Source organism: Limanda limanda, chromosome 11, assembly GCF_963576545.1.
Source record: "Limanda limanda chromosome 11, fLimLim1.1, whole genome shotgun sequence".
NCBI classification, from domain to species: Eukaryota; Metazoa; Chordata; class Actinopteri; order Pleuronectiformes; family Pleuronectidae; genus Limanda; species Limanda limanda.
In genome coordinates, this window is record NC_083646.1 from 26,886,676 (window position 1) to 26,903,443 (window position 16,768).

General features: G+C 42.6%; 1 protein-coding gene across 4 annotated transcripts in view; it reads left to right on the top strand.

The window, feature by feature from the left end:
- Positions 1-16,768, top strand: part of rims2a (regulating synaptic membrane exocytosis 2a) — a 124,859-nt gene that overhangs the window by 54,738 nt on the left and 53,353 nt on the right. For 3 of the 4 annotated variants that reach the window (XM_061080662.1, XM_061080664.1, XM_061080663.1), the window contains exons 7-8: positions 6,293-7,236; positions 15,509-15,720. In XM_061080662.1, coding sequence (XP_060936645.1) covers positions 6,293-7,236; positions 15,509-15,720 — 1,156 coding nt within the window. The remainder of the gene's footprint in view (positions 1-6,292; positions 7,237-15,508; positions 15,721-16,768) is intronic. The other variant, XM_061080665.1, reaches the window with a different exon arrangement.

Genomic DNA, 16,768 nt, shown 5'->3' on the forward strand with positions numbered 1-16,768 from the left:
TATTTGATTTAATGCTTGAAAATCCACCTTGTGGATACAAAAAAACACACACAAAACCATGTCATTTTTTCAGTTTGAAGATCATAAGACCTCAGGCTGTGTGGGATTAGGTGAAACTTCCTGCTCTGTTTGTGATTGGTAATAGATGTGACCTAGTAATCAACCAAGGAGTGTAATCCCTTCCTAGGCAGAGGGCTGAAAGGCCATGCAGGTTAGATGGGGTCGCTCCCAAATCCAGCCAGTTTTAACGATCACATGATGATTATGTTAAATCTGAAAGTCGGCTTGATTTCAGGCTCCCAGAAGCCTTTGCAGCAGGGTCATAAACTGTGGCATTCATCTAAATCGAGCAGTGTAGCAGAGCTGTGGGCACGGCAGACGGTCAAAAACAAAGCAGGTCATGCCACGATATCATTTGACTATTAGAACATGTAGCTGAACTGGAATTTTACCTCATTTGATTGTACTTGGCAATCGAAGGAGTGGATGCATATATTTTAACTGCAAGGATAGTCGCGGCTGGGTCAGGAGTGACGCTGCATCTGCAAGTATACTTTCGGAGGCGTATTTTTTCCTCTTGTCAACTCTTCTTCTCTGATTGCTCTCGGTAGACAAGCAAATTCAGCTTGTTTTCCTTCTGCTCGTGCTTTCTTTCTAGTTATCTTCTTTCAATAGAGACCAGTCCAGGATGTATCGTTGTCATTAGTGGACCAGAATCCCTCGAAGAGAAGAGCTCTGCAAGACCGCACCCCTCATTTGTTCTCATTTGACTTTTCTCCATTATCCACAAAGTGGAGGTGGCACAATCCCCAAGGGGGCAGCGTTGCATTTTCACCTTGATTGCCTTTGGCTTTCTTATTTAACATGTGTCTCCCGCAGCAGCAGAGGCAGAGCAGAGAGAGCTAGTGTCAGCCACTCCGTCCAAAGTACACTGCTGCAGAACTAGATCTGCTGCCGCTGTGTGTAGATCATCGTTAACTCTCTAGAAATAAAACAAGGACACTTTTGGTACTAGAGGGGAGAGGATTTGAAACACAGGGCTTGGTTGTAAGCTGTGAGTCTGCTCCGGTACCTCATTTGGATTGAACTGAACGCCGTTTTTGTGAAGGAGGCCATGTGTTTGCGTGGTGCAGCCAGGCAGAGGTTTGAACTAAGCTACTTTCCAGGATCCGACGGATACTTTCAATAAGGCGAGTTATATCCCATTCTTTAGACTGTAGCACTTTGGATAATGCAGTGTCTTGAAATTCAAACTGTTAAATTAATTATCGTAACGTTAAAGTTGATATGGACATGTGAACATCTTAATTGTATATTTACTGTACAGTGTGTATTGTATTTTCTGTAGACAGTTGCCAGTTACACAAACATAATGAAAGGCAGCCTGCGTGTATAGTATAGTGCATTTGTGCAGCACTGTTGTTTAACTTCTAAAGCAACTCACAGCAAATATCAAAACAACAGAGCAGCAGTTTTCTTTGCCTCAGGGATAATTATCACAGCATCATTAGAAAGCAGCAGCTTCATCTTGGTATTTTAGTTTTCACAGCATCACTAAGAAGTTCAAGCTCAGGCTAATATCTATGAAATGCTGGGCAAGGGTTTTGTGGCCAGAGTGAGTGTGTGTCAGTGTGTACATGCATCAAGGTATCTGAACAATGCAGCTGAGTACATGAAGCCAGCAACATCTGCGAAGGGTTCATCACTTACAGAATGCTTCCTCATTGACTTTCACTTATTGATCTCTGTGCTTGTGGTGAGTCTTTGGTTTTAAATGGAATATCAGAGTAACCTCTTGGGTGGCTGTGGGTGTGCAGACCTAAGTGCAAATTGTCTAAATCACTACATGTGCAAATCTATAGGAAAACATATATTTTTTTAATAAATCAATCTCATCTCATGCTGTTCATTGCAGAGAGAGGGAAAGTAAATTTGATATGATCATCAATCTAAAACCAAGGCTGTATATGACCAGAATGATACAGGGAATATGGACTGTATCACTACCACTATGAAGTAAACTGACCATCAGCCTGTGTGTTGCACACTCTGTGTGAATGGATGTGTGATATCCCTCTGTCTTGTTTTTTATCGTAAAGCCACATGAAATGGTAAAGATTTGTGACCACAGGGGCCTCCTGCTTGATCTCAAGCCTTTCATCATAAACAGAGGGTGTCTTTCTCACACACACACACACACACACACACACACACACACACACACACACGCACACACACACACACACACACACACACACACACACACACACACACACACACACACACACACACACACACACAGTCACTCTCTACGGATGTTTCTGATCAGATCCCATCAGTAGGTCAAAGCAGCGACACATCTGAGGACGACCTCACCCCAGCCAGAGCCACTTCCCATCACACCACAGTATATTGGGGAATTTCACTCACTGGGCTGTGTGTCGTATTGCAGAAAATAACAGCACATAAAGGTTTTATCATGGCGAGCGTGTCGGGTCACTTCTAATCTTTTAGGGATGCACTTTTTAATCCTTCGGGGCCATAGTGTAATCCCTTGATTTTTGTGAGCCATGGATTTGATACATTATTCTGCTTTTGATGAGGACAGTGTACTTTACTTTAAAAAGATGATTATAATATTGGAATTACTTCTCGAGCAGGAGGTATATATGAGACTGTGCTGGCAACAAAAACAGATGCCATATCTGTTTTTGCCATAACAGCATTTCCTCTTATGATATACAGTGACATGGAAGTTCCTCTTTGCATAACAGATAAACCTTGTACACCCCTTTGCTCTGGATGCAGAAACAGAATTTCTTTCAGCCATTAGATCCAAAAAAACATCCTTGCATAGGTGCAAGAATATTTTCTTCCATGTTGATTATAAAGGTCCTGCTGTCTGTCATTAAATGAGAACACCATCAACCTCCCTGATTTGAATCTCCCTGTCATCACTGTCCTTGTCTGCAGCTCAATGCGGTCTCGTGTTTCATATATACTGTAACAGCAGAGGATTTCTATAGTTAGCTCAGAACAGGACAAGGGCAGTGACGAGGGTCTGTTTGTATTCCCACAACAGGAATGTACAGAATGGTGGCTTGTTTTCCCACAGTCCACCATGCAGTCAGTGAACTTGTCTCTCTATCGTCGGCCCGTTCAGATGAATCACCACGCTGCCTGTGCTGCGGCTCAGTGCCACATCTGCGGTTGCATCACGCACACATCTTACTATATAAGGAGGTGTGATGGAAGGAAGACCGTCACTGTGTGGCTCGTGACTCAGGCGTCGCAGCAGCCAGGCTTCTGTGCAGCATCACAGGCAGCATGATCCCATCCTCTCATTCCATGCTTGAGCCTGACAAGTGTGCAGGACGCACATACCAGCCACATGTATAGCTTATAGGATGCAGTTACCTGATCTTTTCTGCCTCATTTGTGTCACACTTCCTCTCATCCACACATGTTGTCGATGATATCCCCTCCCCTCCCTCTTCACATTTAGTTTTTCTTCTCTCTTTTTCTCACTGTCTGTGTCACTGAGGACGGAATGCATATCTAAAATCAGCAGAGTGTATCATGGCAGAGCTGTGGGGGGCTCAGAGGTATCTGCAGAGAGGCTATTACAGTAACTGTGGCAGCTGGAGCAATGGGGGAATAATGCACAGTACGAAATTTAGTGCTGCACCACCGCTCTGTTGTACTTACTGAGGGCTGGTTTTAACGCTGACAACGTTAGCATCGTGAGGCAGATGCTGATGGAGCGCACTATGCTCGCTAGCTGCCGTAGACATTTCTCTGTTTGGACAGGAGGGACACACAAGCCTAAACAGGAGCAGGGAAATGTAATACTTGTGTCAGGATGAGTTAGATCTCATCAAAGGGTAGTTTGTTAATGTTTGTTGGAGTTGCTTTGTGCATGTTCCACGTGCATGTGTGTGTTTCAGGTGTTGCATTTCAACACAACACCCCCGAGGGCACATTAACCTGAAGCCCTATGAAGAGTCGGACATACTGAGCAAAGTGAAGCATTGCTCAGGAAGCCAGCACAGCACACATAAAACACATGCAGACACAAACACGCAGACATGCACAAGTGAATGCACACACATACTCATATACATGACACCCCCCACTATCATCATCAATTCAATCCAAAAAGATTTAGCTCACTCGCCCCCTGCTCCACATTCTCTCCCATCCACTCTGTCTGTCCCCTGCTCCACCATATCATCTCTGCTGCCACTTCACTATGGATTTGTGAATGAAGTGGCACTCAGATAGTGACCAGAAGCATGTTGTGAATAACAGCCCTGGTGTGTTTCTCCAGCTGCGTCTGAATCACTAGGTGACAGGAGGGATTTGTTGTGATGTGAAAGGAGAGGTCATTAGTAGTGAGCTGGCTGCATCACAGAGACCTTTAGTCTTTGTGCTACAACTGCTGCACATGCATACTGAATCATGAAAACATATAGTCTATTTATAAAATGAATGAAAAGGCACAGGCGGAAGATGCTTATATACATTTGATTTAACGCCTAACATTAATTGCATTATTTTATAGAATTTCAAATCTCGTAATTTCATCGCATTGGAGTTTATAAATAGTTAATTTATGTGATCAAAAAAATCTCCCCAATTAATAACATGTATGGCTCTGTTCTGCAGTAATATAATAGAAGTTGTTTTAAAAGTTGACCCCCAGAGGAAGTATTAATGAACAATGTATCATATGTACAGTGTTGTGATTTAATGTATCTCTAGATTTGAACAGGATTGATATTGACCTTGAAAGTTTTCCTTCAATATATTAAATATGGTTTCCATGTTAATTCATGGTCAATCACAAACCCTAGAAATTGGCCTCAAAAATCTACAAATTTCTGATACTATATCACCATCGTCGATTTGATTTATTAAAAATATCAATTTAGTTTTTTTATATCAAGAGAGAGCCACATGTGCTTCATCACAGAGCTGATATCTTGGGGTCTGATCCAGTAGGCCTCCTCTGTGGTTCAGTGAATCAGCCAATCTCACTTGAGGAGCCCTCACCTTGGCCACTGAGCAAGGCTGGCAGCAGTGATTTATGAAGCCATTTATGAAAATTAAGGGAATGCTTCACAGAGCTTTTTCCTGACAAATTATTATTTCGGCGGAAAAGTGGGAGAAATGTAGGAGAAAAGTGGCTTATGAATAACTGATACTGAACAAAAGAATAAATGCATTGACATACAGTTAGCCTCCTCCAGGAATTTCCTCCACTTCCGTCAGTCAGACAATGAAATGGTGAGTGAATGATCATTTTAGAAAAAATGGCTCCTTATGTAAAATACTTCATAGTATTCATCACATTAGTCCCAAACTAACTGTAAAATCTAACTTCTCTCCTGTTTATCAAGGCCAAGACACATGAATATAGACAATGTTGGAATTAAAAAAGACATAACTATAATAATGTTATGAATTTAATGTTTACCTTCAAAGGGGATCATAAATTCAGACACACCATCGGTCACATTATCGCCTCATCTTGTGTCTTCCTGTTGTTTATAATGCATTATAAATTATGATAATTTAAGCACCTATGTCCACAAAGTTATTCAGATGCTATCAAAATGAAAATGAAAGACTATGGAACTAGAAGAGTAAAACAAAATAGTCTGTGTAAGTCTGTGTTAAGACTGTGCAACCTTCCAAATCAATTTAGAAAATTAGGATTTTGACTGCATGAGTGTGTTTTTCCAATCTGAATATGTTTTTAAATATATCAGAAGAAAGCAGGAGGTAGAGCTTTCTGTTTCACATGCCATATTGTTTAAAAAGGGCAAGACGATCTCTTTAAATTATTTTCTGTTAAAAAGAGTTCAAGCCTGATGCAAAATGTGCTAAAAAAGGAGCAGTAGTAGACTCTACAACCTATAGAGGTTATAGAGTCTATTGCAGTGAGAGGAGGGTGTGGTGCTGCATCCTGCTGCTTAGTCTCATTTCTCTCTCTCTTTGTCTGTACAGTATGTATGTGTGACAGAGACTGGGCGGTCTTTCACTGAAGCCCAAGCAGTGCAGGAATAGGTAGAGAGAATATATAGACTGCAGACTGAAGGCTTCAGCCTCAGCAGAGAAGCTCCAGTCAGTGAGTGTGATGAGGCTCTGTGGAACACTTCTCTGACTGATCCTGCACATTTCCACCTGCTGTATATTACAATACTGTATTTTAAAAGAATCATAATGTCCAGGTCAAAGTGGTCCGATCACTAAATTCCATGTTTTGTTCCCCCTATGTGATCTACAGGAAACAAAGCCCATCTGCATCCAGGGAGCCAAACCAAAAATACGACCAAAGGGAGGGGGGTGACCACTCACAGTATGCCCCGACGGACGGCGGCATGCCCAGATCACCGTCCGACTATGGGGATGGGGACCCTCGGCGGGCTCCGCGGGGCCCACACATGTACTCAGATGCGGATGCGGCACGGACAAGCTACCGGGACCGGCGTGGCCCTGGACGCTGGCACTCCCAAGAATACCCCCTGGACCAGGAGCTAGATGGACCGCCCAGTGAGTATGACCTGCAGCGGCAGCGCCAAGAGGAGTTCCAGACGCGCTACCGCAGTGACCCCAACCTGGCACGCTATCCTGTTAAGCCACAGCCCTATGAGGAGCAGATGAGGATGCATGCTGAGGTGGGCCGCATGAGACATGAGCGCCGCCACAGTGACGTCTCCCTGGCTTACACGGAGCAGGACGACCCTGGGCCCATTCGGCTGTCCCGACAGCATCTCACCGAGCGCCGGCCGCCTATGGTGGGACAGCGCTCCTACTCTGTTGACAGGTCTTCCCCAGGGCCCATGGGTCCCAGCCTTGGAGGTCACAGATCCTCCAACCACAGCCCCCCCACGCCGCACCGAAGCCCTGTGCTGGGTGACCGATCCGGGGACCTGCGGAGAGGAGACATGGGTGGAGATCCAATGAGGAGGCAGCAACACCATTTGGACCCCAGTTCAGCTGTCCGCAAAACCAAGAGGGAGAAGATGGAGAGCATGTTGAGGAACGACTCTCTCAGCTCGGACCAGTCGGAGTCAGTGCGCCCGCCACCCCCCAAGCCCCATAAAACCAAAAAGGGAGGGAAGATGCGGCAGGTATCACTGAGCAGCTCAGAGGAGGAGCTGGCCACTACACCGGAGTACACCAGCTGTGAGGATGTGGAGATAGAGAGTGAGTCAGTCAGTGAGAAAGGTAGGAGCCACACACACCAGCAGTGTCTCTCTGTCTGCTCTGTCTATGCATAGCTTGATTTAATGCTAATACTGCTCAGATACTTTTTCATGCAATTGTACAGACATTCTCTCCTAATACAAATGACAAAATATTTCTTGGAATGTCCGATTTCATTGAACTATCATTGAATTTTACTTGCTGTTTCTTATTGATATTTATTCTGATGTGGTTTTTGCAGCTGTTGACTCAGATATAACCTTCAGTTCCCCCTGTCTACAGTCCTATATGTGATTTGTATGTTTGTATGTTTATATATGTATTTCTATATGTAGAGCTCATTATTTTTGGTTAAAGAAATATTTAGTAATCATCAGCATTTACTCATTAACAACAAAAGCTGTGAAAAACATCAGTAATAAAACAATCTGGGCAAACATTTATTCAAATATAAATCTGTAATGCAACCAAAATACGTATATTTGTTTCTTAGGAGGACTCTTGTGCATAATCAAAAGCTCATATCCTAATTTCCCTCAGTTTCTATTTTCTGATCATAAAACAGTTAATTCTCTGACGTGTGTCGTGACTTTGAATCAGAACAGATTTGCTCCTTTCTCTTAAATCTCAGCCTTCACTGTAAACGTCCAAGAAACCATAAAATAATGAGCACTTTGGGGTTTTATGTATGTTTTCCGTGAATTTACTCTGACAGCTCCAGTGCCTTTGAGGAGGAGGCTCGTGCCCTCATGAGCCTGATGTGTTTCAGTGTGGATGGGTGTTTTGTGTGTTTGAACAAATGTAATGCTGCTGCTCTCAAGGCCTTATCCTGTTGCTGCTGCTGGCACACTTCTCTGTGACCTGCCTCAGCTGCTTCACTTGATCAGTCTGCTTTAATGGACAGTGTTGCATAACAGACAGACAGGGGAGCAGGGTGAGGTCTCTGGTGTGGGTGTCTAGGAAAACATGGTGAGCTGAGTAAAAAAAACAACAATTTAGTATATTTTATTGAGTTGGTTTCTGTCATGACTACTGCATAAATGTATGGATGGTGATAAAAGTGCAGAGGACAATGTCTTCCTGCAGTTAGCCTTGACCTTTTGCTTGACATCCATATAATAGCTGTATAAAGAGTATTTGAAAATTAAATTAATACTTTAATTTATTTCTATAAGGAGTGGGTTCAGTTTACAATATGGTATTGGTTTTGTGGAGAAGAGAATTTAATCAGATCACTTATTGCAAATTTCCTACTTGCTTCAAGAAAGGAGTGCACTTTTGTATAAACACAAACTGGTAAGTCAACAGTCAGCCTGACTGAATTAAATGCCAATTTGCATAGAATCTACCTCAAAAGCAATTGTTCAGGTGGTTGGCTTCTTGACTCCTCCACCTGACAGCTGTCGTAATTGCAAATTGATTATATTGTCAATCCTGTAATTATGGAGGCATTTACCGGAAAAATTTTAAAAGCAACCAGCGGGAAAAAAAGAAGGGGGAGCGGTTGACAACTGGAGGAATAAAAGATGAATAGGAAGCGAGTACAGTAGCACTGTTTGCTTTTGGAAGTAGCACTTGACCAAAGCACCTGCCACGTGCTCGAAATGTTTAATCTAGTGACGAGCTGGTCTGCTCTGTTATGTAACTGTTCTCCTCACTAAGGGAAGCAGCATCTGCGCTACATTATTGATGTGGGAGTTTCCAGGTTTCCAGGTAGCCATGAAACAAAAATAGGGAGAGAAGCAGGTTGTTCTGAGGGTCTGTTCTTTTCTGTCTCTGTCTGTCTGCCTCCTACACAGCTCAGAGAAAGGGAAAGCAAAGCACGGAGTTCCACTATCGACCTGAATAGATGAGGCTTTCATGTAGAACCTCCTTGGTTGATTACGTGAAAGAATTTATTTATTTAGGTTTGATGTACAGTTTTATTAATTTATGACACGATTAAGGCTGCTGAGATATTGTGGACGTAGGGAGTCTGATAAGTGGTTCAGAAAATGTCACTGAATTATTTATTTTAAACCAGTGTCCTTGTTTGCACTCTTTTAGTAGACATGATTATGTTATAAACGAGGTCCAAATCCACAGATTTGGATGTAATATTTTGGACGGATGTAACATTCTGGAGAGAATTAATATAATCAATAAAAATCCTTCTTTAATATGACCAGATCCAAAATCTGTAATTGTGGTACATCGAATTATTAAATGGAACAAAATAGAATGACTGTAGGAATGGCATTGATTTATTTCAACAGAATCAGGTTGTGCATCAGTTTGAACATCCACTTTTCAGTCCAAGAAGCTGACGCCATGGAGGAGTCTCAGACTGTAACATGCAAACCAGCACGATTCTGATTAGCTTCTTCAGAGCAAATCAGAATGAGTGAGAAGGCAAAAAAAACAGGGCAACTCAGCAAAGAAATTGTCAGCTGCCAATTGTAATTGCATGTGAGGCCATAGTTTGAGAGAAGAGGGATGAGAAAGAGGACAGAAAGCATCTTTTAAGTGACCCGTCAGCATCTTGCGGTTTGTGTACTCAGCTTGACGGAGGCAGATCAGGAGATGGGTGTGCAACGGTAGACTAAGCAAGGTGCATGTCATGCTCTCAATACCTCTGCTGCCCTGCGGGGGCCACTGAGGCTGGAGGAGGGCTCGATGGGATCGGAATGTGGGGGAACCAAAGGGAGAAGGAGTCTGGAGAAGAGAGGGTGTTGCCTGCTGTATCCTGCCTGGCTCGTGCCTGCGAGCACTATAGACTGATTTATCGCGATGGCCTCTCCCTGTGTTTTCCTCTGTATCGATCCCCCTGACATGCAGTCTCATAATAGTGCCGAACAGACAGAAAAGGAGAGGCTGGCTGGCTAACTACAGCAAAGAGGTGGACATTGTGTCGTGACAGCCTGTGTCACGTCGTCATCAATAGCTTTTGAGATCGGTTTTGCACCTCAGTTAGTCTGTTGGAGTTTAAGTCTGTACTATCAAGCTTGTTCTGTGAAAAATATTGATAATTTAACCTTTTTCAGAATAAGTTGCACTGCTTCTGTGGTATGTGTATTTTTACTGAAAGAAGTTAGGTGAGCTTTTATTTTCGATTTTAAGTCGATGTTTTAAAATCTGCCTCCAGCAGAGGTTTAACATGTCGTGGTTTTACCTTTGTAGCTTGGTGACTGTTTAAACATACACACTGAGGCTCTTGCCTCTTGAATTGTAGTAAAAACAGCATCAATAATTAATGATCCAATTAATAGTTTACACTGGTTTTTATTGAGCTGTCAAAGTGATTGAGAGCCTGCTGGTAGTGAACTCCACCACTGCCTGCGCTCTGCCTTTGCCCTGAATCAGCACTTTGTGGGGCCTCGGAGCCGGGGCGAAGCGGCAGGGCCAGGCACAGACTGCTGATGCTCACAATTTATGGCTGTGATGAGTTTCCTGCTCCCTGAAAAACCACACAATGCCTCGCTGGGGATCAGTGCCCAATTGTGGTGTGCCACTGTTAATAAAGCTTCGGGGAAATAAAGGGGAGAGGCTGTACGCGCTTCCATGTTGGCGCCCACTCAAACCTTCTTTGGCAGACACTGGGCAGGGGAGGGGGCTGCGATGAGAGGAGGAGCATGTACAGGTGGAGGTGAAACAAATATAACCGTGTGCAATCCATTTTGAATCTAATTTCAGACATAACAGCAATGATTGATAATACTTTGCAAGACTAAAGATTAAAATTAAAAAACATCAACATGATACAGTCAAAGCAGCAATGAGTTAATACCACGAACAGGTAATCAAATGTACACCCATGTCTCCGTATAGGGGGATTTACATCACATATCTCTTCCCCTCCCGGCTCCTAAATGCAGGCCTTAAGTAAACTATCATTAGACGAGTGACTTCTTCAGTGGAGAATGTCTACCACTATGAGCTGTGCTCTGGCGTTAATGCTGCTGACAGAATAGCAACTGAGAGGCAAAGAGGGTAATCACTGTTGTCAGCTGTTGGTTCGAGGTGCACAGGGGGCAAAGCCTATCTGCGGACATCCCTAATGTTTTATCACACAGCATAAGTGAGTACAGTAAGTCGTTTCAGCACACACTACACTGATGGATGGACAGTACGAGCAGACAGGAGGAGGGATATGAATATTAATGAATAGTGTTTTTTTGACCTAACAAAGAACAGAATTGCTAAAGATGAACCACTTCAACATCACCTCAACAATAGTGCAACATATGTTTAGCCCTTTGATGCTGCTAAAACAAACCAAAACCAAAAAAGTGCTACAAAATGCACTTTTGTTTTAGTTCCTACAAACAGCTATTACAATGCATTCATCTAATTATATGATGAGACAGAGGATGAAAAATGACATTGTTAAAAAGGCAACATTATGAGCTCTCAGACCTGGACTGTTGCACAGTTAGCTGCCTGGTCTGTGACTCAATAAAGCTCATGTTTGCCCTGTCCACTTGTCAAACTGACAAGATACTGAACCTCATGTTGTTCCAGATGGGCAGGTCAGTGTTTTGAGGCAATAAGCGTGTCGACAAATTAAGTTGTCATAGATATAATATGGTTAGTTGTTGTCAGTTTGTAAATAAGAACATGTACAAATACTTGTGTGAGTACGCTGTTATTATAATCAATAGGAGAGGACAAATCTGTGACAGTAAGACTCAAGTTGTAAGAAGCTCTTACTATTCTTAGTTATTATTGAAAACAGAATCTTCATCGTCAGTATGTTAGGACCTGCATTCCGCCATCACTTGTGTGGTTTTTTTTTAGGACTGGAAGTTATGGCTGTATTTTTTCACAGTGGCACTATCTTTACACAGGGTTCTTCCTCTATGCAGCATTTATTCATATCAAAAACTCCTCCTCTTGACCCCTATGTGCGTCAGTCCCCCATCGCCTCGTCCTGTACACTTAGAAGCATATGCAGTCTATTTTTATGCCTTTCCATCAGACTTCCCTGATTTGCCTGAGATTGAATCCTTGGCCAGATAATGCCTGAAGGAGGGTTGCCTTGTATAGATCCATTAGGTTCTACAGCTCTTTGCAGGGTTAGTGAAGTGTGGGGAATGTGATGTATATTGCTCAAGGGCTGCTGTTTTCAGACAACCTTACCTATGCCCGCGGCTCCATGGTTCAGTACAGCTGCATACTTCATGTCAGCACCAAATAGGTTTCTGTAATGTTAAATGACTTATCCTGTATATGCTTTAATAAGGGAAATGTTATTAGGACCAATTTCTTAATTTGGGCCCATGCACCAAAAGGTTTAAAATAACACTACTGTATGCATGATTTTTTAACCTGTAAACTGATGGTTCAGTGAGTTGAGAGGGAAGAATGGTGAAGCTTTCATTCCCACTCCTCACCCTAAATATCTGCGGCTCTATGTAACTTTGGTGAGCAGGTACAATCTCCTGTAAAAGCATGTAACTGACTGATAGTAGCAACTTAAATTGCCAGAATCAGGCCCAGCAAGTTTAAGAGTAATGCTGAACTGTAGTAAAAGACTTAGAAGTCATTAAAATGCAGCGTTTATTTCTAGTATTCAGTGAAACTTTGAAAATATCAAGAATTATAAGCAGAGTTTTGTGTATTTGGTACAGCAGCATCTCTCCCGGTTCAGGAAGCCTATCTATTAGAGACATTAAAAAAATCATCCAGGACCCATAATCTAAACCCAACAAGAAATTTGCCATTGTGAATTTATTTGACACTTTTTTTTTTGCCATCGCCACGCCTTTACTTTAACAAACTTCTCCAAGGAAATTCACTCTTTGCTATGTATAAAGTGATATGTGTTTAAAAGACAATTTTAGCACTTAACGGTTCAGCGTGTAAGATTTAGGTGAAGGGGATCTATAGAACAATCAGAGTGATGTTTTCACCAGTGTGTTTCATCTAAATTATACAAATTGTTGTTTTATTTCCTCTTAAATGGGCCCTTTATATTTAAATACTTTATATCAACATCAGGAGCGAGTCCTCTTTACAGAGGCCGCCATGTTTTTTTTATAGTAGCCCTGACTGGACAAACTAAACACCTTTTGAGTTTTTTAGGACAACTGAAGGCTACCACAGGTTCTATTTCATGTTTGGAAGGGGAGGTGGAGGTGAGGGATAAACAGCTGCAACATGACACTTCACCTCTAGATGTCACAAAATTCTATACAATGAATCTTTATAGAGACTGATTTCTGATATTGTTACTTCACTGTTGCTGCAGGAGTATCTATATTATATACAGTATATAAAGTGAAAATGTTACACAGCATTACTGTTTCAGTAGGTAGAATCCATTGAATTCACTTGATTACTGAATTGAAATGACTTGCCAGTGTAAGTGGATAACATTTAAATGCCCATAGCCTCCACATAATGGAATGTTAAATGCAGAGATATGCTCCACACCAAGGTCTCGGGACAAAGAAATCCTCACTTTCTCTGCAGTCATTCTCCAGCTCCTCTCAGACAACTGAAATCATTTCCCCATTTGGATGGCCTCAACCACCAGCCCTCTTTGACTCTATACTACTCTCCATTGGGAATCTTAGTTCTACCTTTGGATCCAATATTTTTTCACTCTTTTTAATTAGCTTGGATTTTTAAGCCTCTTAATCAAATTGAAAGTGCTCTCCATCTCTCTACTCTGTGCATCCACATGGGAAAACAGGGCAAATCCTGTACGATGACAAAGTTAGCTCTGCAGACCTGCTTTTCTTTCAGGTCAAATACTCACAGTGAGTTTATATTTCTGTCAAATATTGCCTATTCAGACTCCAGCTGTTTCATGTGGTGCAACAGATAATAGGGTTGCAGGTCTTGATTCCTCCTCCTCTTATTTTACCACCATCAGTTCTGCTCTTACTATTCATCTGGATGAGGAGAAAATGAAGCAGTTTTACAGAACCGTCCCAGTACCCTCCTGTAATGCCCAGTCTGAAATGATCAAGGCTGTGTCCACGGATGCTACCACAGAAGTTGTAATCAGAGCCCTATCTTTGAGAGCTCTCCCTGGTGCACTTTAGATTGAGGTCAGTTAAGGCTGTGTGGCACAGCAATCTGAATCCCCAGTTAAACACATTAGAGATCTGCCCTGCTCCCTCCTGCAAATGCAGCTCTACTGTAGGATAAGATAGCAGCAGGCTAACTTAGTTGCATCGTTGTCTGCTGATTTGGACTGAAGGACCCAGCAAAGAGTTTTTTGAAACAGTCTGGAAATTAAGATCTGAGAATGAAAGTGTTTATTGCTTTCAGCAGAGAAAGGAATGAGCAAGTGAAGAAATATCAGCTGTTGAGATATTCTCAAAACATGTTTCAATGTGCTTATAATCAAATCTAAATTGTTTCTGTTCCTGTCTGTTTTAAATTTACATGAAGTACCTTTAAAGGTTCAGTGTGTAGAGTTACGTTCATCTAGTGGTGAAGTTGCATGTTGCAGCTGAATACCCCTCACCTCAGCCCACTCTTCCAATCATGAAAGAGAACCTGTGGTAGCCTTCAGGTGTCATAAAAACTCCAAAGGTGTTTATTTCTGCTAATAGATCCCTTTCACCTAAATCTTACACACTGGACCTTTAGAGTTAACCTGTGATGTGATGGCAGAACACATGAGGCACGATGACTTCAGCTGCCTTGAAAGACTTCACAGCTTGTTTTTGATTTGAACTATGTCCTGAGGCTTCTGTGTGAGAGAATGATTGTGGGCTTGTGTCTTTTCCTCACTGTACAGTATTGAGGTGGTCAAATCAGTATTGATTACTGATACTTTATTGTTGCATCTTTCTTTCTCCACACAGGGACCGTAGAGTTGCACATGATGATCACCTTTTGAGTTTGAGCAGTGTTTGAATGTGTGTGAGTGTTTGGACGTCTTGTTTAGTCCTGAAAGTGTAATATGTGCGTGTGTTAATGTATGTATGTCGTGGTTTGTGGTGTCCTCACCGGTCCCTCTCGCTGTCCTCTCTTGTGTATGTGCACCCTCACCCCCACCCCTCACCACCTTACAGGAGATTTGGATGGCCATTGGTGGGACCATGCGTCTTGGCATAGCAGCGAGGCCTCCCCAATGTCTTTGGTGAGACATGTGGAGCCCTGCCTTGACCCCCTTCCCCCCTCCCTCCTGCCTTTTAACCCCAATCTCTCTCTCTCTCTCTCTCTCTCTGTCTGTCTCCCCGACCCCAACCCCCTTCTCCTAGAGTCTTTTGTCATTTCATGTTTCCTTCGTTTTATTTACACCTTTGCATGTTGTTTTTCTGTTTTTCTTTCTGTTTTTATCCCACACCTGTAGGGGACAGTCAAAGGGGAAAAAGAAAAACTATTGAGCAGGCATTTATGTCCGAGCCGACACACACCTTATCTGAGAGGCAAAAGAAAATGGTGCGCTTTGGGGGACACTCATTTGAAGAGGACTTGGCATGGTGTGAACCGCAGGTTAAAGACTCGGGAGTTGATACGTGCAGTAGCACTACCCTAAACGAGGAGCATAGCCATAGTGAGAAGGTACTGAGACAATCTAGCCTGCATTTTGTTATTATTATTATTTATGACCTACCCATCCAGTCTTTGTTTGCTCTTTGTCACTAAGTGTAAATAGGTGAGATGTTTGTTATTTTTTATTTTATTTCACGTTGTATAAATTGATTTCTCCTGCGTTTTTGTTACTTTTTATTTTTCGGTTACTTTTGGCTCCACCTTGCTTGGTGTTGTCGAAAAAGTATTTTGGGGGCACCCTCTTTGCTTGCTACTTGTACTTGCTGTGTTTGCTCCCTAAACAGAAACTACACATCTTACAGTAGTTGTTAAAGAAACGCATTGACGCACAACCTCTCTGTTTGTCATGGCACACAGGAATGTGGGTCTCTCCTAGTTGCATGCTCGTTCTCCTCCGTATGTTGTGTTCTTGCTCTGCAGCGGTCCTGTTTAGTGCAGTAGGAACACCTTTACTCAGGCCCGTCCCTCTCACTCTGCTGCCCTACCCCACAGCACCCAGTCCAGACAGAACCTGCCCCCTGCCCAACTTTCCATTCACTTCTATAGCAAAACTCAAATTATTGTAAAAGCACAAAACAGGGAAGATTGGACTTGTTTTGCACCAAAAAATAAAACATTTGGTTTTCTTTTTTCCCTTCCACTGCTGCATCTGTGACTTCACCCTATCTGTGTCTCATGGCTTTTTTCTGTGATTTCTGTTCTTCATCCTTCTTTAAACGTACGCCTCACAGTCTACCTCATTGGTTCTTGTATCATAGATTATATTTTCCCCCTTTTTCTTCATTGTCTGCTATCCCCTCACTACTCCACTTGATGGTGGTTGTATGTGTGTAGTGAAGAACCGGAGCTAGACTCCGGTCTTCCTGCTCCAGTTTGAAGAGCTGGTATGAGGAGGAGTGTTGTGGCTGCTTGCTTTACTCTGCATGGGGCGCTGCATGAAGCTCACTCCACCTTCACGCCGGCAGGTTCACACAAGCTCTAGATATAAGACCTAATACTACTGTCGAGTTGTATTTATGAGATTTGTTTTGCCCAGGATTACCCTGAGGAACAAAAC